General features: G+C 31.7%; 3 protein-coding genes across 4 annotated transcripts in view; 2 read left to right on the top strand and 1 right to left on the bottom strand.

Annotated features, from left to right (window-relative positions):
• LOC144844370 (fizzy-related protein homolog) overlaps positions 1-26056 on the top strand; it is a 108235-nt gene that overhangs the window by 27902 nt on the left and 54277 nt on the right. The gene's annotated exons all lie outside the window — the stretch shown is intronic.
• LOC144844376 (trafficking protein particle complex subunit 5-like) lies at positions 1321-6349 on the top strand. 2 transcript variants are annotated; one of them, XM_078701263.1, is made up of 7 exons: positions 1321-1444; positions 1818-1906; positions 2426-2552; positions 2814-2871; positions 3200-3259; positions 3685-3749; positions 5772-6349. In XM_078701263.1, the coding sequence occupies exons 1-7, from the start codon at positions 1382-1384 to the stop codon at positions 5868-5870; spliced, it is 561 nt and encodes a 186-aa protein (XP_078557389.1). In that variant the 5' UTR covers positions 1321-1381; the 3' UTR covers positions 5871-6349. The 2 variants fall into 2 exon arrangements, with proteins under 2 accessions (XP_078557389.1, XP_078557390.1); XM_078701264.1 differs by having other exon boundaries at positions 3200-3263; positions 3689-3749.
• LOC144844362 (uncharacterized) lies at positions 8087-24255 on the bottom strand. The gene is made up of 14 exons (XM_078701239.1): positions 24119-24255; positions 23127-23228; positions 19781-19981; positions 18803-19033; positions 16140-16263; positions 15681-15850; positions 15057-15235; positions 14131-14275; positions 13340-13416; positions 12699-12822; positions 12298-12402; positions 11295-11437; positions 9295-10483; positions 8087-9164 (listed from the first exon to the last, which is right to left on the bottom strand). The coding sequence occupies exons 2-14, from the start codon at positions 23209-23211 to the stop codon at positions 9106-9108; spliced, it is 2832 nt and encodes a 943-aa protein (XP_078557365.1). The 5' UTR covers positions 23212-23228; positions 24119-24255; the 3' UTR covers positions 8087-9105.

Genomic DNA, 26056 nt, shown 5'->3' with positions numbered 1-26056 from the left:
CTCGAATTCCTAAATAAAGCTGAGTTTCCACTAGGCGAATTTGTTCGCGCAAATCGAAAGCCTCAGCTTTATAGAACTTAAAACCATCTGGGGCTAGGCTTATCAACATGATAAACCTAGATCAACAAAATAGAAATACAAATAGAGGCTAGGGTCTAGGCCTACTAGACCCTACTAGGTCTAGTAGGCCTAGAATTAGAAACAGTTTAGGCCTAGGTATAATCTGTGTCTTTTGATTTGAAAACTGGTATGTGCACAATACCAGTTTTGAAGTTGAAAGACACATCTTACCGTACTTTTAAATACAAAACAATTAAGGCCTACCTCAATACCTCAAAGCCCGATGTATTTACACTAAAGAGGCTGAAATGGTAAGCCTATGCCTACTTCTCACACGTCGAATGATTGCCACCTCACCCCCTGCTGCTGTCAACACACGTACTTCTTTGCAGCATGCTCCTCGCGCGATCATCGAACGCGAAAGACACGAAGAAAAAGTTTTGGGAGAAACTATTATTATAATAGGGGATAATTATTTCAGTTAGTCTGTACATTATTTTTAAACTATTCAAAAAATATAAATATTTAAACATTGTTTTACTCTTTTGTAACAAATCAAGCGCGGATTTAGAGGGGCGGGCCTGTAGACTTATAATTTCGTTTCATATATCAATGTATATGTGCAAATAGTTTCTATTAACTAAATCTTATCACCTTTTGTCAATGATGATTGTTTATGTTTATGCTGTTAAAATAAAGTATTACATTTCCGGGGACCTAGCAGCTCTATTTTTCAATTTCTCAGCTCAGCCCCAACCATGGTGGAACTGAGGTCTAATGAGTCTTAACTTATATATTTTGTTTCATATCAACAACAAACCAAGATAATCTCAGTAAAATGTAAAGTGAGGACGCAACGTTAGCTTGGTTCTCAAAGGATAAGTCAATAGAAACTTAAGCCGCAACGCAAACCAATTACAATCAAGTTGGAATAAGCCTGGCTTTCGATTGGTCAATTCGCTTGCGTTGCGGCTTACGTCTTTACGTTGCGTGTGGGAGATGTCTGTACTCTGTGGCTCAAATATCTTTAGTGTCTGGGCCACTATTAAAAGGATCCTGGATCCACCCCTGTTATAGGCTAGGCCCATACTTAAAAAAATGTTTTATGAATTAGATATTGACAGCTAAAATGAATTTAATATGTAGATGTGTATCACATCCTCCTATGATTTATGAATATTAAATATCGGATCAGGTGCCGTTTTCGGCCACCTTGACTTGTATGGACTATACCATTATATCTATCATATTGACCTTTGACATGAATGGAATTGAAATTTTTTTTTATGTTGTTGAATTGTGAGAAGTGTTTTCAGCTAAAATGACAGATAGAAAACATAAACCAAGTGCAGTAGAACGGCCTTTAAGTAAGGGTAAAGCAGAGGTGAGATATAATTTATTTGTTATTGATTACATAACGAAAACAGCCAACTAGCTAGGCCTGCCAACAACCGAGAATATCAGAGAGAAGGGCCTAGCCTAGCTAGAGAGGGCTTGCTAGCCTGGCTAGGCGACAATAATGCCGCCTGCTGAAAGGGCATGGCCACGGCGTTGCCTTCATGGTTTGTTGTGGTGTGTACTACATATAAGCCTAGATTTTGAAATTTGTAAGTAAGTAAGAAGAGAGAGTTTGCATTAATTGTGTGTATTTTATTATTGTATCATCTGATGATTTATCTTTCGCCAATGTTTTTTTATCATTACAATTTTGTTATATGATGGCTTTAAAAGCACATTTTGTTTCTGATTTATTCAAGATAAATATAAATTCATTTGCATTACTGTTTTCTGAGATGATACAATACTGTCAAAATCGTGTTGGCTCTGTTCCTGAATTACAGAACAAGTAAGTAAACTCTATCCATTTTGGCAAAACCATGTATAAATATACTATAGATAGGCTACTACATTACAATAGAAAAAGAGCATATGCAGTTAGAGTTATAAATGATTGGAACTCGCTACCAAACCATATTGTGACGGAACCAATGATTAACAAGTTCAAAACCGGCATTGCAAAGTTATGGTCTGACCACCATCTCAAGTTTCGCCCATATGTTACTGAGGAGTTCTCATTGATGACAATGGAGGGACAAATGAGCTAAGTTCTCAAAGTCCTACGGTTCAAGGTATATTCAAGGTATATTCAATACAAGTTTCACTCCAGTCAGAGGGAGTAAGCATGTTATATTCAACCATCCCTGACCGACAGAATATAATATTTCTATAATTGATATGGTCAAGTTTTGTAATGATTGTAGCTTTCTTTTATATTGGTATAAAATATTATGTTTCTTCATCTATTTATAGCATATTAGTACATTGACACATAAATTTATAAACGTTTGTTTTGATTTTGTTTAAGGCTATCAGAACTTGGTCAGCATGTTGGAGTTCGCATTTTAGAATTGTTGTTTATTAGAGAAAGGAATCTCAAACGTGAAATCAAACTTTTACAGATTCTACTTTTTATTAAATCAAATGTATGGAAGGTTAGTACGGTTTTTATTTTACAATTATGATTAATTTTTTTTTTAATGTTTCACCTCCTCCATGTTCATAAATTAAAAATACATTTTATTAAACAAAGAAGTTTTAGAATATCAACATTCATATCAGACTATGGGACTAATGAGACTAATTAAAAATAATCTTATAAGTTTGGATGTGATTTCCCTCATTTCCCTCTGCTGCATGTACTCAATTATTTTATTAATAATGAATAAAATGTTTTTTTTATTTTTTTATTTCAGACTTTATTTGGCAAAGAAGCAGATAAACTAGAACATGCAAATGATGACGAAAGAACTTGTATCTTTTTATTTATTAAAAATACTTTACTTTAAGTATTTATTTTAAAAATTATTCATCATATTTAGATGTATCAATAAACAGTAATCAGTTTAATTGATGCTTTACTCTGACATAATTGTACTTTATACTAAGTAATTCTTTTAGCATTTTCAAATACTAAATGATAAAAAAGGATTCCCTCACTTTATGACAAGCACCCTTGCAGCATTGTTTATGGCAGAAACAAAATTATTTGGTGGTGTGCATTTATAAGTCCGAAAGTGCTATACTGTAAATGTTTTTGTATTGTTTTTGTATATTTTTTTTTCTTGACTATAGACTTCAGATTACATCATTGAAAAAGAATCCCTTGTAAATAGATTTATATCTGTTCCAAAAGATAAAGGCATGTCATTTTATAATTTAACGCCACATACAAAATGCCCTTCCAATAATTGTGTTTGCCCCGCCTGCATGAAATCACACCTGCTTAGTTGCGCGTTTGTTAGCATTGCAGTGTGGTCGTGAAATCCATCTGATTTGATTTCTCATAGCAACGTTTGCAGCACTGTTGCATCGTCGGATCCCAATTGTAAATACGCAACACCGTGCTTTGCATCGATACGTTACTTCGCTACATTGCGTACCACGCTTAAGTGATCAAGAATGTTTTACTTAATCATCTTCACACTTTGCAGTACATAGTGCATTCTATTTGTTAGTCTATTCTAATTTAGATATGAAATACTTTGAAGAAATATTTTATGTCCTTTCTCAATTTCATATAAGAAGAAAGGTGTTTCAGCAAGTATTTTTTCTTGTTGTTTTTAGGAAGTCTAAATTGTGCTTCTTTTACTGCTGGCATAGTAGAAGCAATACTATCTGGATCAAACTTTGTAAGTATAACAAGTATTTATTGGCTGAATTGCAAAAGCTTGAGAATTTATCCCAAAATAATTTAACTCTATTCCAACAAGATTTATTTATTCATTCATTCATTTATTAATCCATACAAAAAAAAATATACAAGAATTTCATCGTTGGCTATGGAAGTATTATAAAGTACAGGTAGGATGGGATCATACCTGTTGGAACTGAGAAGTACAATCTAAGCAATTAAGACAGCTATTAATTATTGTTCATCTATGAATTCCTAATTAGAATATTTTAGGCTTATTTCCTCTCCAATAAACTAAGCACCAGTCTAAGCAGGACAGCTATGAGTACAAACACAATAATGTTTATCTTACAATTCAGTATTCATTCCTAAGCATCTGGCCTGTTTCCTCTCTTGAGATGATTTCCATCTAATATTCATATTTTTCTTGTTATGGGGTTGTTGAAGCATTAGGTGAAAATTATGTGGGGCAGAGCTAAATACAGCTGTGACATGTATGTGTGACACTACCATACCATATGTAACCATTTGAGACTTTAAACTGTCTATACAGCATTTTCAGATTGCTCACGTGAAATTTTATTTAAACAAATTCAATTCAATAGACATTTATTTACAAAATCTGAATGCATACAGTAGGAAAACAAGAAACAGGATTGTACAGAATTATAAAAGTATATCAGAAAATGAAGGCAAAAGCCCAGAAAGATGTTTGTAACATCTTGTGTTGGGCGAGCCTTAACACAAATAAAAAAGAAAAGAAATGCATTGAAGAAAATCATAATAAATTTCATAATCTAAAATATGAATAACAGAAAAAAAAAAAAAAAATCTGTTGGTACTGCAGATCGAGACAAAGAACATGTGAGGGTAATAAAATCTATCATTGTTGTTTTTGCTTGGTAATGAATCGATGTAAAACGGATTGTTTTGATGTACTTAATGTTCCCTAGTGATGGTAGTATTAAATGAGACTGCTACATTGGCACTGCTTGTACAATGTTACTGATTCTTATCATTTCTCATTGGTCATTTGGGAGGATGTGGAATAAAGGCTACTGCTTTGTTTCCAAGCATAAAACAATTGACAATTCATTTTGGACAAGTTTCAGAAACGTAATAATCAAATGTAACATTGAGTATTACTAAGAAGACAAAATAATAAAGCTCTGTCTACACGATCACATTTTATGTGACAACAAAATGTGATGTGTCCATATATGGACATGATGTCATATCACTATCATATTTGGGCATATCACTACAATATTTGGGCACATCACAAACTAGTTTGATAGTGTAGACAGAGCTTTAGAAATAATACTAATTGTAAATGTTATATTAAGTCAATGTACTGTTGTCCAATGGTACAACTTATGAACCCTACTGAACTATTAATTATAATCGTATTAAATAAATAGCATTCTGTGGGTGTTCCTCTTTGAATCTAATTTGTCAGATTCATATATTTTGTGAACTGTTTTCAAGATGTTTTTACAATGATGAAGGGGATGTGAAATGATGTCCCCTATGACTTGTCCCAAATTCCATTTCAATATTTCGTGACTAACTTAAATGAAGCATGTAATTATCTCAGGAAGTTTTTAACCTAGCTTTGTATAATAGAACAAGAGGAAATATTGATTCAATTTCAGTATTGAAATTGTGTTACCTTATGAGACAAAATTAGAGATTAATTTAGTTACATTGTTTCATCATCTGTGGATACTTAAACTCAAATGTTATTTTTCTATTAAATTATTTATTTATTTTGTATTTATTTTATTTCAACAATATTTTACAACATGTTACTATTTTACCTTTTACTTTGATACCCTACAGTGTAAAGCTCTGTCTACACTATCAAATCAGTGACAAAAAAGTGCCCAAATATGGTTGTAATATGATATCATCATGTCCATATATGGGCACATCACATTTTCTTGTCACATAAAGTTTGACAGAGCTTATTTCAATTCATTTCAAGAGCTTAAAATAATAATTTGTTTATTTTTGAAAGCCATGCAAGGTGACAGCACATTGGCATAAAGGAACCACATTTATGATCAAGTTTGAAGATTCGGTTATTGCAAGAGATAAAATACTAGAACAACGTTAGTCAAGTCAGACGATTGGATGGCCACACAATCTTATGATTCTGTAGAAATTGCAACAGATAAAATGGTATAAAAATAGCCATTTGAAGAGATAAAACAAAAGTTTAAAGAATACAATATTATTACATGAGACAAAATGGTATAAAATATAAGGATAAAAACAGAAGGAAAGAAGATTTAGAACACAAAGTTCTGTCAAATCATTTTGGCATTCTACATGATTCTTTGTACAACAAACATGTGTGTACGATGGAGGCAGCCCATAACATCATAATATATTGTTTTCATATATAATTCTAGTTTTAGCATTAGTTATGGTTACATTTTATTTAGAAGTTTACATATTAATATTTATCAACAAGTTTTTTCATTTGTATAGTTTTAAAACCAACAAAATATTATTAACTTTAAGATGTTTAATGGAAAATTATGTATAGATATGTAATAGTCTGTGATTAAATACATTACAAGACACATTTGAGTTTTGAGTGATGCTGTCCATTTTTTATTTATTTTATTACACCTTATTTATAGAGGGTGGCCCTAAACATCGTAGGCTGACAATCAAGGGGCCCTCTTGACGAGTTATAATGTGTGTGACAGTGTCTGTGTGTATACTAGTACACCCCCTACATAATTTCGAAAGATGTACTAGGTTCTTTAAAGTGCACATGAGGCAGATGTGTACACTGGACCTACGGTTTATAGTCCTTATCCGAGAAGACTTATTCAAACACCAGAACCATGGAGCGAGTGAGGCTTGAACCCTTGCCAATGTTAATATGGCAAGGTATTACGGTTCCACTGTCTTAACCGCTTGGCCACTCACCGCTCATGATGAGTGTCTATTTAATGGTAGTTCCAGGTCCAACATTATTCCTAGTCCAATCTTATGATTCTCCTCTGAAATAAGTGCAATTGATGGCTAGATATTGCTTTATCTTCTCGATGGTTAAAGTATTTGGGAACGCTACAAAACTGGTATCGGAAAACTAAAAGGAATATCAGAGTCACACATATCAGAGTCACACACAATAGTATTGCATGATCATCTTGTTGGTACATTAAGTAAGCTGCCAAACACCTTCTGGAAAAGCCACACATGCTCAGTAAGGCACAGCTCTCATTATTGTAAGCCTTTTCCAAAGAATTAAAATCATGTTTTTATATAAAATTATTGGAAATCTGATATACTGTATAATAATGGGTTTTTTGGTTCAAAATCTTGCAAAATAACCAAATTTGGTGCTATTGCTAAAACTTGAACCAAACACTCTTATTTGAGCCCTAACAGCCCACTATAATACTTGTGTATGTTCTGTTCTTCTTCTGGTAATGAGAATAGAATTAAATATGAAAAAAGTCAGCAACTTTGCTTGTAATTTTATTACTGGTATTTCTTACAATAATGAAAGAAATGATGTATCCATCAACTGAAAGACTTATACCTTACTATAGAGCATTAAAGACTTATACCTTACTATAGAGCATTAAAGACTTATACCTTAGTATAGAGCATTAAAGACTTATACCTTACTATAGAGCATTAAAGACTTATACCTTAGTATAGAGCATTAAAGACTTATACCTTAGTATAGAGCATTAAAGACTTATACCTTACTATAGAGCATTAAAGATTAATTCAAAACAGTGCACTAACATCTTGTAAAGATATTTTTTAAAGAAGATTTTTAAAAAATTTAAAAATACGGTAGTAACATACAAATACCAATTCCATTAATACTGTTTATAGTAAATTAGTTAACTTGATTTTTTCCATCAATGGATTTCTATGCTGTGTACAATATGAAAAAGGTTTGATCAGGCTCTTGCATTAGCACCACTGTTAAAACTGCATTAGAGGCTTTAAAAACATATACAAACGTAACATAATTATTTACAACTGTTCACAAATTTCTGTTTCCAACATAAATTACAAAGCATCACTTTATCAATTAGTTTACATACATTGTATTTATTAATCATGGACTAAGTAAGTATTTAATAATAGTTTATATTATTATTTAATAATAATTCTATAGGCTTTTAATGTACTGTATAAACATTATTACCCCGGTAATTTCCGACCAAACACGTAGCTAGTAATCAGTGCAGTTGTGATCTTACCAGGTTCCCATTTGTACAAATGGGTGGAGAGGCAAAGTGTCTTCCATAAGGACTAATGAAGGTCCTAACGTCTTACCTAAGGAACTAATGCAACAATTGTTGGAGCATAGCATTTTCCCACTGTACTGTGTAACATGCCCAAATATGGTAGTCCAACAAATATATGGGCACATCACATTTTTTTGTCACATAAAGTTTGATAGTGTAGACAGAGCTTTAGTCAATTTGTATTCACATTTAGTTCTCTTAATAATAGAGGATAATTGTTAACACTACTAGCAACACAAAAAGCAACACATGTACAGTACACTAGGCCCTACATGCATAGACCTATACAGTATTGCACAATTATAAAGATTAAAAAATGTTTTTGTGCCATTAAAACTTATTTCCAAAAATAAAATATTGCTATATAAAAATAATGTATTTTATTTTGTGCTAATACAGTATATAAAATAACCTCGGTAACAAAGAATTCTAAATTATGCATTGTTTAAAAAGAAGAAAAGTTTACATAGAAATTCAATTCTACTGGAATTTACTAAATCATACTCAGTGTAAATTTACATCTATTTGGTATACCACAGTCAACTCTCCTTAAACTAGAGGCAATGGTTGATTTACTGGTAAAGTTTTTGGAATGCATGTTAGAAAACAATTTAGGTCTTTTAGACTTTAAGAAAGTTTTAGGAGATTTTTAAAAAAGTATTTTACAAGGACTAAAAAATGTACAACATTTAGTAACATATTATAATTACTACCATAAGCAGTACTAACTATTGTAAATAAAACATTTGCTATTCACAAACTACAGTTTTAAACACACAAATATTTTTGTATATGTGCATTTTGTTTTTTATGTAAATAAATTAACAAGAACTTATTTCCTTTCATGAACATTTTAAATGTTACTTTTTGGAAGTAAACATTAATATTTTAACTAAGGTCCTTTATGTAATATGGCAGGCACTATAATACTGTAGTTCATTTATGTACCGCCTGTGTATATTTCAATATAAAGACACGACGTACAATAAACGCTCTCTCACGTAGCATCACACAACGTGTCCATCTATTCTTTACACTTTCTACCCGTAATTTTGCACTCATTCACTTTGGGCTACCAAGACTGCTTAATGGTACATACCCAGTGTTATCAGGGGATACACGTTCATTCACTTTGGGCTACTAAGACTACTTAATGGTACATACCCAGTGTTATCAGGGGATACACGTTCATTCACTTTGGGCTACTAAGACTACTTAATGGTACATACCCAGTGTTATCAGGGGTTACAGCTCTACTATTATGATTTATCGCTGGACTAGTCTGTGTCATCGCTAACTCTTGGTTTTCACAAATCAAGTTTTGTGTGGACGTTGACTCGTAATTTGAAGACTGCGGCGGTATGTTCCTACGTAAAGGAATATTTGTCTGCATATTATTTTGTGTGTCTGGCAATTGGTCGTCCATTCCAGGATTATTATGCATAAAACTATTCTGGTTATTGTCACTGTTTGATTCTTTTTTACATGATGGCAAACATGGATTATGTTGGCACCTCCTTGGAGAAGCCTCTTGTGGATGTATTCCTGTTGCACTGGAACACTCTGTGCCACGTCTAATGTCATTGAGTAACAAATCATTTTCTATTCTTGAAGATGCTGCAGTTTCTCCAGATTCAACAGCATCACCAGTTTCTTCTGGGCATCTAAAAACATCATCAGGGCCCTCTTCTTCGGGTGACGCAGATGTAGCAGAGAGAGTTGACATCATTGATGACAGAACATAACCAGATGCTTCCTCACTTAACTCTGTCTGGCCATCACAATGTGCAACTGCTGTCATGTTCTTTGAAGAGCTGCTAGGTGAACCTTTTGTTAGCTGCTGTAACTGGCGACTGTCGACATAGCCACTGTGGATTGTTTGTTTAGTTGGAGAGTTGTCACATTGACCGGAGCATCCTGGAAGAAATGTTCGTTTTACGTAATCATTGATATCATCCTCATTTTTATGGTTTGCATCTGACATGCTGCGAGTTGAATCCATTCTGGCATACCCATCAGATGCACCCTCTGTCATTATCTGCGTTGTTGGATCATCACATTTCTTTGTGTGAGGAGCATTAAATCCATCAGGCAAGTCAGTGCTTTTGCACTTCGCAGATAATTTCTTCAACGATAGATTAAAATAAGACTCTTGTGAATTGTCTTCATATGGTGAGATTTTCTTGAGAAAGCTTTCCATGTTTCTGAATTCATCAAGCCCACTGTCAAATATGTCAATAGGAGGTAACTGAACTTGTTTTGGCTGAATGATGACATCATTATTAAACGTTATCAAATCTGTATCTTGTGGGTTTTCACACTTGAGGGCATCAAACACCTCATGACATTCAATGGTCTCTGGTGGATTCTCACACTTGAGGGCATCAAACACCTCATGACGACATTCAATTGTCTCGTATTGACTTTCAGATATATCGAACTGGAAGTGAAACAAATTATTATAAGTTAATTAATGAACTTTTTTTATATAACTACAGTGGAGTAGCAACAAGGAGTTGAGTAAGTGCAAGCCGAGTATGAATGCCAGACTAGTGACCTGGAGGTCGTGACCTGGAGGTCGTGACCTGGAGGTCGTGACCTGGAGGTCGTGACCTGGAGGTCGTGACCTGGAGGTCGTGACCTGGAGGTCGTGACCTGGAGGTCGTGACCTGGAGGTCGTGACCTGGAGGTCGTGACCTGGAGGTCGTGACTGACGATTGTGGGTGCGAGTCCCACCTAAGAATTACTTGTTTGCACTCAATGTACTAATAGTATAAAGTTAAAAATTACAACCAAGTAGGGCAAACATCTGACCAATTAATTGTTTCATATTATTGTTTCAAGTTAAAAGCCTGTCAACAGGAGGGGATTATAGTGGATTAAAACCCAATTTTTTTTAATGTAAAATAACGAATGCATAATCAATGATAATGATAACAATCATTTTATGTATATACAGCAAATGTTTTTATTACAACTACTTTTAACGTTGCAACATATAAACGAGAGAAAAAAAAATATGCTTAAAAAATATAATATTTATAACAGAGTATGCTAATAAAGGTGCACGAACCCACACAAGACAAAAAAAAACAGGGTCTTGGGTTCAAATCCTGTGACACGATTCCCATGACGACGGCCATTACAGTTTCAACACCAAGGATCATACATTTAAATGGGTATCTCAAACTATAACTAACAAGTTCATGTGTGCTTGTTGGTAGATGTTGTGAAAATACAAATGTGCTTACTGTGTATAACGCAAGGTCAAGGAAGTTTGGTTCAGGCAATGGCTGCATACAGTCAGCTTTCGCAAGTTTATTCCAGCATAAAAAGGCAACTGCAGCTACTATGATGATCACTAAGCCAATGATAACAACTAAAATCACAGCCTCTAAGAATACAAAGTTATAAAATAATAATAACAATTTAAGTAGCAGTGTGAGAAAAGACAGGCAGGAAAATGACCCAAGGATTGAGATGGACATTGTGGAGAAACTTTATAGAAAACAATAATTAACTTATTTCTGTCTAACTCAAAATTTGTTTAAAAATCACTTTTTTTACAGTTTTCATTTAAAGATGTATTGTCCCTTTGTCAAATTCCAAAAAAAAAAAAAAAAAAGATTTCGAAAAAAAAGTTGGTCATTTTGAAGTATCATAATAGTTATTAACTTTCACCAAAAAAAAGTCGAAAAAAAAATCATTTAACTGAAATACAGACGTTTTTTGGTCCAAAAAATAACTTTGACTTCCAGTCAAAGTTTTCGATCAAAACATATCTCATAATGCAACGCGCTTATTTGGCTACTCTGTATGCATAATCATAAAACTTCCTCGCGATCTGTGTGAAAACACCTTCTCAACCATGACGAGTTGTAAACAATCCTAATTAGCATCATGCATAATGCATACTCGTGGTTTGAAATCTTTGTTTACTTTCGCTCGCGACGATTTTCCAGATGAAATGTAATCAAATTAATTTAGCTGTTAAATACGTAAAATTTTTGTTTTTGGCTCGAATTTTCAACTTAAAGTGAATAACTTTAGTATTACTTTGATATGGCCAATTTAAATTTAGAATATTTTGATCTTCATTTTTTTATGTTTCAAGGGACAATACATCTTTAAATTACTGTAGCCAATTTAATTTGATAATCAAATTTCTTTTCATCTGTCATACTTAGCATTTGAGTATGGTTCAGCCTTAATAAATAGGGTACTTATAATTGAAATGCTAACTGTAATACTTACCATTTGAGTATGGTTCAGCCTTAATAAATAGTGTAGTTGTAGTTGAATTGGCAACTGAATTAGCTGCTGTGATATTTGCATAGTACGCCTTGTTCTTCTCCAAATCTTTATAAAACATAAAACAATTTCTTAGAAGATGTTGTAAACAAGATTACAGTACTACTAAAAACCAGTGATAAACAAACTTACATAGATATTTTAAAATAGTAATATAAGGGAGAGGAGCTTTCCTTAAAACTGAATATAGGCATCTTGACAGTGTGCATATCGGATGGAGTTTTAAATGATGATGTCATATCACTACCATATTTGGGAATATCACTACCATATTTGGGCACATCACACCTTTTTTGTCAAACTAGTTTGACAGTGTAGACAGAGCTTTACAGCAACTTTATTACCTTCAAATGTAAAGTTAGTTCTTTCAGCTGGTAATATGTTGGATTCTAGTACATGATGCAGTTCATTGCCAAGGCTCAAATAATAAGCTACAATTTGTCCATTTGCATCTTTCTCATCTAAAGGCTATAAACATATCCTCTGTTATTTATCAGGTTTACACACACATTATACAGATTGTTGGAAAATTGAAATTCAATTCCACAGTACAAGGTTCATACCTTAATAATAAGTGTTCTAGATGATTTTTTTTTTAATTCAATTATTATATCACTTTTATAACACAAATAAATGTGCTCTAAATAATAAAGTCTGTTTGCCATCTTAAAGGATTTGAACCCTGGACTTTGGTACCGATAGCCGAGCATCTTTATCACCAAACTCCACTAAACTTTTTTCATATATTTTACAGTAAATGATAAAGTTAAGCTCTGTGTACACTATCTGTTTAACAAAATGTGATGTGCCCTTTTTTTGTCAAACTAGTTTGATAGTGTAGACAGAGCTTTAAACATTGTTTTTAATAAAGCATTATCATTCCATATCTATAGGCATAAACTACAATGCTGGTAACTGGAGCTATTAGCAGTCATCAATTTGTCTATATTTGCTATAATTTATAAAAATTGGAGAAATAGCATACCTCCCAGAGGATAGTGATGTCTCTTCCATTATCTGTCAGTTTTTGCGTATAGTCCATTTTAACCGGATTTTCTGGTTCTAAATAATAAAATGAATCAAGGTGTTTGGAATTTCATAAAGCCTTACAAGTTAATAAACACTATCAGACACATATTTCTGAAATTAGTTATTCAAAATGTCCAAATTTGGCACCTTTGTGACTTTAAAAAAGTTCTTATTTTAGACAAATTTCATAAACATCTTTCATTCACTCCAGAGTTTATACACCAGGACGTTATTTATTACATTTATTTTGCTGTTCGTAAATGCAAACTATAAATGGCAAATAAAGCTACGGTATGCTTAAAGATCCTATCCTAATTGGCACATATTATATAACACCTAAATAGATTCCTGTCATTTGATTGGACTCCAACTTATTGGTACCATCACACTCATAAACATTCACTATTGGTACCATCACACTCATAAACATTCATTATTGGTATCATCACACTCATAAACATTCATTATTGGTATCATCACACTCAAACATTCATTATTGGTACCATCACACTCATAAACATTCATTATTGGTACCATCACACTCATAAACATTCATTATTGGTACCATCACACTCATAAACATTCATTATTGGTACCATCACACTCATAAACATTCATTATTGGTACCATCACACTCATAAACATTCATTATTTGTACCATCATAATCAAACATTCATTATTGGTACCATCACACTCATAAACATTTATTCTTTGTATACTATTACAAAAATGGTTATTTTTCTTACCTCCTTCCGTTGTAGTGCAATTTACAATCATAGACCAATCACTATATACACCATGAAGTGACGTCGCTGCTTTAACTTGTGCATAATAAGTTGTGAAATGATCCAAATTTGGAAATGTTTTCCTAATTTCATGTATTACATCTGACTAAAGAAAACAATGAGAAACATATTGAGTAAAACAAAATCAAAACAAAGTCTTATCGTATAATGGTAGGAAACAATAATAGCATTTAAATAATAATTATATTATAGTACAAATGTTTACTGTCTAGTGATTGGATGAAATGGTATCACATGATCAAGTCTACTATTTTCAAGCACAGTAAAATTATATTATTTTATAATGGTATATTTTCTATTTGTCAATAGATGACATCACAACTTCACAACTAGAGTGTTCTGTACCCAATCCAAAATTTACGTTTTGCCATAGCCTCCTGCAACATTGGAAGACGGCAGGAACAAATGGACTACAAGTTTACTTTAGAACAACAGTATGTAGATGTGTTTAAATGTTTGAGCTATAATATAAAACAAACATTCAAAGTGTAATGAAGTCTAAAAAGTAACAAGGAACAAACTACAAAGTAGCAACCCATGGATCCTGAAAATGTTAATTTGTTTTAATGACGTAGATTAACATCATATAAAAACCATTTTTAATAGTTAGGTGAAATAGTGAATGTTTATGAGTGTAATGGTACAAATAATGTCATTCGGTGAATTATTAAAGGTTTTATAACCTTATTCATTCAACGAATGCCATTATTTGTACTATTAGACAAATATAAAACATTCATTATTTGTTTTATATAACATCTAAATAGATTCCTGTCATAACAGATGGAACCTGAAAATGTTAATTTGTTTTAATGACATAGAATAACATTCTATAAAAACCAATAATAATAATTTAATTAATATACCTCATGTGATTTATTCCAACTGACACTGCCAGACTTGAAGCGAACTATGTATTGTAAGAAATGATCCGTGTTACCATCATAGCCTTCAGGAAGTTTCCAACTTAAATTCAATTTAGTCTTACTTAATAGGTCAGTCTTGGGCTCGGTTAGTATTAACTTTGTAGGAGTGTGTGGAATTCCTAAAATAAATCAGCAACACATTATCACATTAATTTCATTTCAATTTGTTTAGAATTTCTGAACATTATCAATCAACATTTAGCATAAACAAGAAAACTAACAACTCAAGAATTACTTTGTTACCGAACCTGAAAGTGATATTCAGAATTATAATTTGATTGTGGGGTTTTTTTTACCCAAAACTTGGCTGCAATAAGACTTGTACAGCGCACATATCCACAAAAGTGCTCAAGGCGCTTGTGAAAACCATGAAACAATCTGATTGTTTCTTGGAAAATTCTAGTTCAATTCAAATATAGTTTTATTTTGAAGTATCAGAAATGTTAGTAACTACAATTAATAAACTCATCAATTTCTATTTATGAATATTTGAATTAAATTGAAAATTTAGTACAAAAAATATTGCTGTTATTGATGCTGTGATAAAAAAAATGTATTACTTACGTAAATCTTCAAATTCTACTTCTTCTAATGTTGTACTTGTACTACCCAGGACATTGTAACTTGTAACATTAACAATATGAGGAATGTCTATAGCACCTGAGAAATTGCAGGTAGGACTAATGTCAGTATTAGTCAAATTTGCAGATGTTGCTTTACCATCACCATTACTACTGACAGAAAAGTAATAAATTCATCTTATAAATAAACAATCTTTTTTATAATACACAGTATACATCAAAGTCAATTTTAATTTTAACTTAACAGGTATACATATAAGGAATTAAATGTCATAGGTCACAATCCTAGGGAAGAAAGCATGAATGTATTATTTCATGGATGTTTTTGGTCAGACTATAAATAATGTTATTAATTAACATCACTGACCACTAACAGTCAGTTATTAACAAAGTGACCAAATCAGAAATAGTTCTTATATTAATATTAGGCTGGTGAGCTTACCTGATTTTAATATAACTACATTTATATTCTGTTGGCAAGTTTGTTGAAGAAACTGGTGACCAACCACAGTAGTTTTCTTTAGGAGCATATGAATAGCAGGTAACATTTAAAACTGGAGGTAATTCTTAAAGAACAATATGTACATAGCAATACATTTAAATTGTTAGTTATGAACGATTTAATTGATTTCTCAAATTGAAATGATTGTTTTGAGAATTGAACAACTATTACAATTACTATTACAGTCAACTCTGCCAATACCAGACACACTTGGGCAGCTGACCCAGAAAGGCTGGTAGTCTGAATGCGATCTTAATGGTAAAGAAAAAGTCTGATTTTGAGAGTTTCTGATTTACATAAAAGTCTGTTATTGAGAGAGTTGAATTTGTATTTTAATACCAAAAAAGTGCAGACTCCAATCTATAAACACTTAATAAATTCCTTGGCCTAAATACTAGGAGGTATGCAGCTGTAGAGTAAAAGTCTGAGCATGTGCAGAGTGGCTTTATTTTGCATACTGTAGTTGAGTTGACACGTCATGAAAACAAAAGCTCAACTTGTTAGTACTGTATCACTATCAGCACATTAAACTTGCTACAATGACAGTCATATTGACTATGTATCACTATCAGCACATTAAACTTGCTACAATGACAGTCATATTGACAATGTATCACTATCAGCACATTAAACTTGCTACAATGACAGTCATATTGACAATGTATCACTATCAGCACATTAAACTTGCTGCAATGACAGTCATATTGACAATGTATCACTATCAGCACATTAAACTTGCTACAATGACAGTCATATTGACAATGTATCACTATCAGCCCATTAAACTTGCTACAATGACAGTCATATTGACAATGTATCACTATCAGCACATTAAACTTGCTACAATGACAGTCATATTGACTATGTGTTACTATCAGCACATTAAACTTGCTACAATGACAGTCATATTGACAATGTATCACTATCAGCACATTAAACTTGCTGCAATGACAGTCATATTGACAATGTATCACTATCAGCACATTAAACTTGCTACAATGACAGTCATATTGACAATGTATCACTATCAGCCCATTAAACTTGCTACAATGACAGTCATATTGACAATGTATCACTATCAGCACATTAAACTTGCTACAATGACAGTCATATTGACTATGTGTTACTATCAGCACATTAAACTTGCTACAATGACAGTCATATTGACTATGTGTTACTATCAGCACATTAAACTTGCTACAATGACAGTCATATTGACAATGTATCACTATCAGCACATTAAACTTGCTACAATGACAGTCATATTGACTATGTGTTACTATCAGCACATTAAACTTGCTACAATGACAGTCATATTGACTATGTGTTACTATCAGCACATTAAACTTGCTACAATGACAGTCATATTGACAATGTATCACTATCAGCACATTAAACTTGCTACAATGACAGTCATATTGACTATGTGTTACTATCAGCACATTAAACTTGCTACAATGACAGTCATATTGACTATGTGTTACTATCAGCACATTAAACTTGCTACAATGACAGTCATATTGACTATGTGTTACTATCAGCACATTAAACTTGCTACAATGACAGTCATATTGACTATGTGTTACTATCAGCACATTAAACTTGCTACAATGACAGTCATATTGACAATGTATCACTATCAGCACATTAAACTTGCTACAATGACAGTCATATTGACAATGTGTTACTATCAGCACATTAAACTTACCTGCTACAATGACAGTCATATTGACAATGTATCACTATCAGCCCATTAAACTTGCTACAATGACAGTCATATTGACAATGTATCACTATCAGCACATTAAACTTGCTACAATGACAGTCATATTGACTATGTGTTACTATCAGCACATTAAACTTGCTACAATGACAGTCATATTGACTATGTGTTACTATCAGCACATTAAACTTGCTACAATGACAGTCATATTGACTATGTGTTACTATCAGCACATTAAACTTGCTACAATGACAGTCATATTGACAATGTATCACTATCAGGACATTAAACTTGCTACAATGACAGTCATATTGACTATGTGTTACTATCAGCACATTAAACTTACCTGCTACAGTCATATTGACAATGTGTTACTATCAGCACATTAAACTTGCTACAATGACAGTCATATTGACTATGTGTTACTATCAGCACATTAAACTTGCTACAATGACAGTCATATTGACAATGTATCACTATCAGCACATTAAACTTGCTACAATGACAGTCATATTGACAATGTGTTACTATCAGCACATTAAACTTGCTACAATGACAGTCATATTGACTATGTGTTACTATCAGCACATTAAACTTGCTACAATGACAGTCATATTGACAATGTATCACTATCAGCACATTAAACTTGCTACAATGACAGTCATATTGACAATGTATCACTATCAGCACATTAAACTTGCTACAATGACAGTCATATTGACTATGTGTTACTATCAGCACATTAAACTTGCTACAATGACAGTCATATTGACAATGTATCACTATCAGCACATTAAACTTACTTGCTACAGTCATATTGACAATGTGTTACTTGCTAGTGTACAGTGATTGGGCATTAATATCTGCACATTAAACGTACCTGCTACAGTGATATTGACCGATGACCCACCACATGTGTAATGTCCGGAATCACTAAACATGGTGGCAGTAAACATCAGAATCCTAAAATCACCTTCAAATGATTGTAATGAATCGTCCACCTCCGCACCATCTTTTAACCAGCCAGTGCTGTTTGAGCTTGCAGAACAAAAGAAGTACCTTGTTGTGTCTTTCTTGATAATTGCTACCGCATGCAATTCAGTCACATTCTCTACAAGAAAATTACACATGATTCTACAGAAAGACATTCCAAATATGGTCTTGAAGGCAGGTGGCTTAGAGGCTGATATGATTAGATCCTAATCTAATGTTTCTTGGTGGTTTTATGAGAACTACACATTTTCAGGATATAAAGTAAATATTTAATGTATATAACAGAAGGTCAAACTTGTAAATAGAGAAATAGGGAAAAGGCACATAATAAACATAGCAACATTATAGTAAAATGGACTTTCAGAAATTCAGTATCATAGACTACAGTATGTACAGTAAATGAATTATTTTAAAGCTTTAGGATAAAATAGACATTTATGGAATTATGGGAAAACTTGAAGAGGTCTTCACCTTAAAGTGGCTTGAAAATGGCTAGCAATTGTGATTGTTTTATTTTTTGCATCAAATAATCACCCAAAACTGACGGAAACTTATTATTCAACAAAATTCTGAGAAAGTCAAAAACACTAATTAATGTGTCTCTTCTCATTTACAAACCTTCAACTGTATGAACGGTAACTGATGATGTCATTTCATTTTGTCCAAATGTTGCTTATGATTTTGATGAAAAAGGTTGCAGTAGGTATTTAAGTTAACAATATAATTATATATTTTTTTTTTTATTGTATTTCAATATTTATTGTAATACAATACAGGTCAACTATATATGTAAATGAGAAGGTCAACTGTATATGTAAATGAGAAGGTCAACTGTATTTTTAAAATAATAATTAATATAGTTTACCATCTCGTATGTATTTACATACAGTTTCATTAAAAGTATATCTTTGACATTCATAAGGCTTGGTAAATATAATCTTGAAATCAGTCTGGTTTAGTTGGCAATCACCATCCATCTTGATCTCAGAAGACACATTTGAATGATTATACACTGGACAACTAGGAGGGTCAGTATCTCCAACTGCTAGTATTAATTCTGATTGACCTAAAAACAATATGAAATAAATAGTGTTTTAAGAAAATGTTTTCATAATCTGAAAAGCATCCAATTTAGATCTTTCCCGCATGGATATAAATTAGTACTGACCAGAAAAACAAATTTTGAAGTTTATTTATTTCCTTGATTAAACGCCCCCCGCCACATGCATATATACTCAATATTGTATTAAATTTACAACACATTTCTATTTGTAGTAGAAATCATTGATTGACATGTTCTACAATTTACCAGGTATTTTGATATATTTTTACTGTATTTTATCACTTTTTCTTGATTTTAATTGTGTAGCTTTTTTTCATATGTAGCTGTGTTTATTTGATTACAAATGTTGTTATATTAAAAATAAACATCTCCCTCGAATAAAAAAAAACCCCTCCTGAACAACAAACGCTTCTGTGTGTTTATTTGAATAAATACAGTATACTTCTTAGTTTTACCAATAAAAACAAACTAAAAGTCTAAAATTAGGAATGATGATATTAAACATTATGATTTAGCATTAACCCATGGCATATTTAAGTTAAGTATGCAATTAAAATGTAAAATATTACATTATCATATATTAGAATTTAACATTACAATGTTAATTACATTTATTATCAATCTACAAATGATTTCATGAATAATAATTAAATACAACTTAAATTAAACAATGAAAACAAAATGCAAATTCATTAAAGTCTAATTTTAGAAACGTTGAATGGGATATTATAAAACCAAGTAACTAAACTCAAGAAGACATACAATCTATTTGTTTATTCCTTATTTTTCCTCTCCATTCCATATAACAGCACTGTTTACAATTTATTAGTACTTTTTTAATTAATAATAGTTAATAACAGTGCTTCTTCAATCGCGGAGGCCCTTATGTAATTAGTTTTATTTAAACAGAAAATGGCAGAAGACGTTAATATACTGTATCTAGCACTGATAAAATGTCCATGATACTGAAGAATGACTCATAAAATACATCAGTGTATGTTTACAGGAAAATAATCTTGAACAAAATTGGTTTGATCTTCCAGGAAATAACAAGCAATGACCAATACAAAGCACACAAACCATTTAAGTACATACTAACTGCAATTAAAATAATGATCTAATAGTCTTATTTATCTGAATCAAGTGAAACTAAAAGAAGATACAGATTCCTTTTATTATCAAATATAATGGAAACGTAAACATGTACAGTAGAAGGATCTTGAATGAATGATTGATTGATCTTTAAAATAAAAACCAAAGTTTAAAAAGAATATTTGGATTTAATACCAATAAATCCATAAACTTAAATCTTGAAACCTTTATCAAAGATTCTACACCAATTGAGATTGTAATTGTTCATTGGAAGAAGCTTAACAAGGAAACTAGCCCAGGAATGACAAGGAAACTAGCCCAGGAATGACAAGGAAACTAGCCCAGGAATGACAAGGAAACTAGCCCAGGAATGACAAGGAAACTAGCCCAGGCATAATGAAACTAAAACGACTGTAGCTAGCAACAGGTACTTGTCTTTTCAATCAACCTGTTTTGGTAGTTTTCAAAACTATCAAAACAGGTTTTTCGAAGAATAATTTGTACTTTCAATTTTCAATAGAAACAGTCCCTTTAAAAATGTTACACTAGTACTTCTACCTAGTAGCCTTTATTGAGACCTACATACTGTTGTACAACTCATAAAAAGTAATGACCAAAATAAATTATGTAATCTTATCTCCTTTAATGGTTTGTATCATGCTATCACTGTTCATTAAGAAACTAATGTTGCAAACCTAATATAAACAAACCATTTAAATTACCATTCATTTAAGTATTTAAAGGTCATTAGTATGATAGTATAGTCTCAAGAAGACGCTGAACAGTACCATTTATACAACAATGGCTTTTTTAAAAGAATTTTTGATTCAATAAATTATGAGAGGAATATCTATTATATTTCTATTACGTTTTGTTCAAGAGAATAAAAACACAGAAAAATAGATTTACTGAAAATGCCGTAAAATTAATAAAATAATGTCTATTCATTATGAATTTAGCTTTATAAGTATTATTCACTTTGTTTGTTAGTTATTTAAATTGAGAAATAATATTTGGCTTAGTAAATATTCCCATTTACAATGCATAACATTACCAACCAAGAATGGTCTATACAACCTTCTTAGAATCACGTTGTAAAGAATTAATCACATTGACAACACCATTCATATCTTCATTAATTAAATACACAAGAATAAAAAAGAAGAAAACGATCTCACTTATTATTTATTAGCTGTTTAATTTTAACTACATCCAACAGCATGATTCTGTAAGTATATTCTGTGTGAATATTTAGTCCGAACAATGGTGGTTGAATTAAAAATCATCAGACAATATTATTATAATGTGATTGCAATAGTAGTATTTGGTGAATAACAACGATCTCAAGACGCTGCCATATTAGGAGCGTTCAATCAGATTTGGTTCCGTTACGAGCATACTTTACTATTTTTATTTCTCAAAGTGGTTACATTTCACAATTCTCTTTCAATTTTTTCCCTGTACTACAAGCCCCGACATTATCATTGATTTCACAAACTTTGGAATGAGCAGAGCTAGATTGCCAACTTAAATAAATTATTCTTCTTTGTTCACTCTTTTAAAAATATCATCTGCTGTCATTATATTAGTGCACATAATCAATTACTTTAATTAAGTTAAGAACACAATTTTGTTTTATTGGGCTTTGTCAGTTTCAGTGTTTTATAGTTGTTATTACCTGTACCATTATGAATGATAAAAAATGAACAAACACACATTTTCTTTTTGTTACAGTATGTGTGTTCCCTTTCATTGAGGTGTGCCCAAATATGGTAGTGATATGACATCATCATGTCCATATACATGGGCACATCACATTTTTTTTGTCACATAAAGTTTGATAGTGTAGACAGAGCTTTATAGTTACCTGTACCATTATGAATGCAAAATGAACAAACACACATTTTATGTGTTTCCTTTCATTGCTTATTTCGTATTATGCATTAAACGTCATAAATGAAACCATGAGGCAATATTCATAGCTAAAAACATCTATACTAACATTCTATATAAGATACGGATTAAACATTTCAAACATAATGTTTAAAAGTCTTACCTTTGCAATGACTTGTTAAGTAACCAATCAGAATGGTTGTTACAAAAAACCCTTGGAATGGTAATAACATCATCTTCTTCTTCATGTCTTCTTACAAGAGATCTGTAAGAGAGTAAATTTCAATTTATCTACATTGTAACAAAAATACAATATTGGTACCACATTCAATAAAGTAAGAAGTACTTCTCAGTGACGGAACCAAGCGCAATGAGCTAGTTGTAACCTTGCTAGTCAACAAAAATAGGTTCAAATCAAATCAAATATTCTTTATTCATCAAACATAAAAATATACAACAATATATGAATACATAATATAAAAGGAAACACATAAAAACTCAAAAGAGCTTGATAAGTTGTGTCCTCCGACGTCCCTAAGTTCAATGGTGACACAAAATAGTATTTTAAATCAACATGGTGTTACACATATTACTATTACTATTGTATTTAGTAAAGATAGTTACATGTTACTCTTGAATGTAAATGAAATGAAAATGTACATTTTGTTTTAAAAGTAGGTCAGGTCTCAAATCATCATTTCTTGTGAAAATAAGTTTAAGGTCTTCTTACTGATAGTGATACTGAGTACCGAAACTAAACTGTGATTTAATAAAAATAAGTTATAACTTGTTAATGTTAAATAAGATGTACAAACCATTTCTATTTTTCCCTTTGTTGCTGAAACATAATGCACTAAACAAAAGAACAAAAGCAGCAGTATTTTAACACATTAGCACACTCAATTAATAAATGGGACACCCCTATTTTCCCATCTTTTTATAATGTTCAAAGAAGAAGAAGACCTAGCTAGGCTAGCACTGAAGCAGCAGCATTCCTACTACGACGGGCAATTCCTACTACGACGGGCAAATCCCCCTACGACGTAGGCCTAGGCCCTAGCATCAGTTCTTTAGGCCTAGCCTACTTACTAGTTTACTACTAGGCCTTACTTCTAGAGACTAGGTTTATTCTTAGTGATATTATACTTTATTTACCTCGGCGCTAGATTTATAACAATTATTTATCAGTCCATCCTAGTCAACCTCTTCCTCACTCACATCGTCCCATCGCACAAAAATCATCGCGATTTAATAATGTTTAGAGCTAGCAGCTAGGCACGACGTACTCTGCTGCGCTGCTGCTGGTGGATCGGAGACGTTGGTGGCACACTCTGGTGCGATTAGTTTATCTTTTTTCTCTTCTTCTTAGAAAAGACAGTACATACGTCACACGTGAATTTATTTTTAGATCTAAATAAAACTGTATTATTTCTTTTGTGTGATATAATTACCGATAAAATGTCCATACATTGTTCTTATGACTTTTTTTTCATTTAGACAAATGTCCTGGTTCAAATGGTTCACACATGGATGTCTGAACAATACGTACTGGAGGAGGATGATTTTCTAGTAATTGCACCACTAATAATTTTTGAGTACTGTTCTCTTTAAAAATACTTTAGACCATTATATAGATTATTGAGTTACCAATTGTCATATTCAATTGGGAACTTTCATACAAAATTGCAATATAAATGAATAAAGAAAATAAATTAGTCACACATCAGCTTCACGAATTAATCATGGAGGTTTAATACCTCCATGAATTAATGAATTTATTATCAATTTCATAGAAAATGTATCATGATACAATTTATTCAAAGTATATATATCAATGATTTTAAACAGAACTCAACATGATTGCATGGAACCTGGTTTGAATTAGTACCCACATTAAAAACACATAAATATTTGTACTCTGTATCAAAACATGTAAAGTCCTTACTATATATTTGAAATTCTAAAATTCTATTTTCATTAACAATTTAGCAAATAAAACATATCATTAAAAATACATTCATTCGACTGTTGTATTTTTAAAAACGTACTGTACTGTTTAAAAATGTATTAAGTACTATATAAACTTGGGCTGTAAAAATCAACATTACTGTATATATCAATCTTTGTTTCTAAAGTCATAAAAACATTATTGGTTAATCTTTTAATCAATCAGATAATTAATAAAAGTCAAATGTTCATGATCAATTACAGCAACAATTGTCCTTCATGTCAAAGGTTAAAATGTATTTTTATTTATTGTATAAACTATCTATTTGAATGAGATAATTATCTGTTAAATTTAAATGAGATAATTATCTGTTAAATTTGAATGAGATAATTATCTGTTAAATTTGAATGAGATAATTATCTGTTAAATTTGAATGAGATAATTATCTGTTAAATTTCAATGAGATAATTATCGGTTAAACTGTTTCCACATGAACTTTATCGGTTAAGTACCGATTAAATTTTATCGATAACACATTTTAGCGGAAACACAGCCTTACTTTAATCATTTGGCCATTGGCCCATTAAATCCAATTCTAGTATGGAACCTTGATTGTTTAAAAATAACCTTAATTAGAGGTCTTCACAAAGAGTACATAGATCTTGATTGAAGGAATTAATTAAAATGTGATTTGTACAATCTATTTTATATTTAGATCAAGATCTGTCCAATAATCTTTATTCGATTCTTTTCATTGATTTTTGTAAGATGATATTTTACCGAGTACATTTACTAACTTTACTTACACTAGTATATTATATGGTGAAATACACTTCATGATATACAACATTTACTTCTTATATAGTCTGAAGTATTTGTCACAAATAATAAGCTCTTCAATAGTGATCTATTTTATATATTTTCAGATATAAATACAAGCAGCATTTCCCCAATTTAGACAATAAGTACAGTTATTTAAGATGTACAGTACAAAAAGACTCAAATATATTGCACTCTATCAATCAAATTGACAAAGCTGATTGGTATTTAATCTTTATAACATGAAGTAGAATAGTTCTATTATCTTACACCATTTTAAAATCCAGTTGGGAGCCACCGTTTGGGAGAATACTGAGTGGGCATTT

Source organism: Antedon bifida, chromosome 6, assembly GCF_963402885.1.
Source record: "Antedon bifida chromosome 6, ecAntBifi1.1, whole genome shotgun sequence".
In the NCBI taxonomy this organism is placed as follows: Eukaryota; Metazoa; Echinodermata; class Crinoidea; order Comatulida; family Antedonidae; genus Antedon; species Antedon bifida.
This window is presented reverse-complemented; position numbering and strand designations above follow the sequence as displayed.

Coding starts and splice junctions, on each gene's coding strand:
- LOC144844376 (XM_078701263.1), top strand. CDS start 1,382: ATGACAGATAGAAAACATAAACCAAGTGCAGTAGAACGGCCTTTAAGT. Junction 1,445..1,817: donor TAAGTAAGGGTAAAGCAGAG/GTGAGATATAAT, acceptor GATTTATTCAAG/ATAAATATAAATTCATTTGC. Junction 3,260..3,684: donor ATCTGTTCCAAAAGATAAAG/GCATGTCATTTT, acceptor TGTTGTTTTTAG/GAAGTCTAAATTGTGCTTCT.
- LOC144844362 (XM_078701239.1), bottom strand. CDS start 23,211: ATGAAGAAGAAGATGATGTTATTACCATTCCAAGGGTTTTTTGTAACA. Junction 15,851..16,139: donor TGTAGTTATATTAAAATCAG/GTAAGCTCACCA, acceptor CTTTTCTGTCAG/TAGTAATGGTGATGGTAAAG. Junction 15,236..15,680: donor AGTAGAATTTGAAGATTTAC/GTAAGTAATACA, acceptor GATTTATTTTAG/GAATTCCACACACTCCTACA.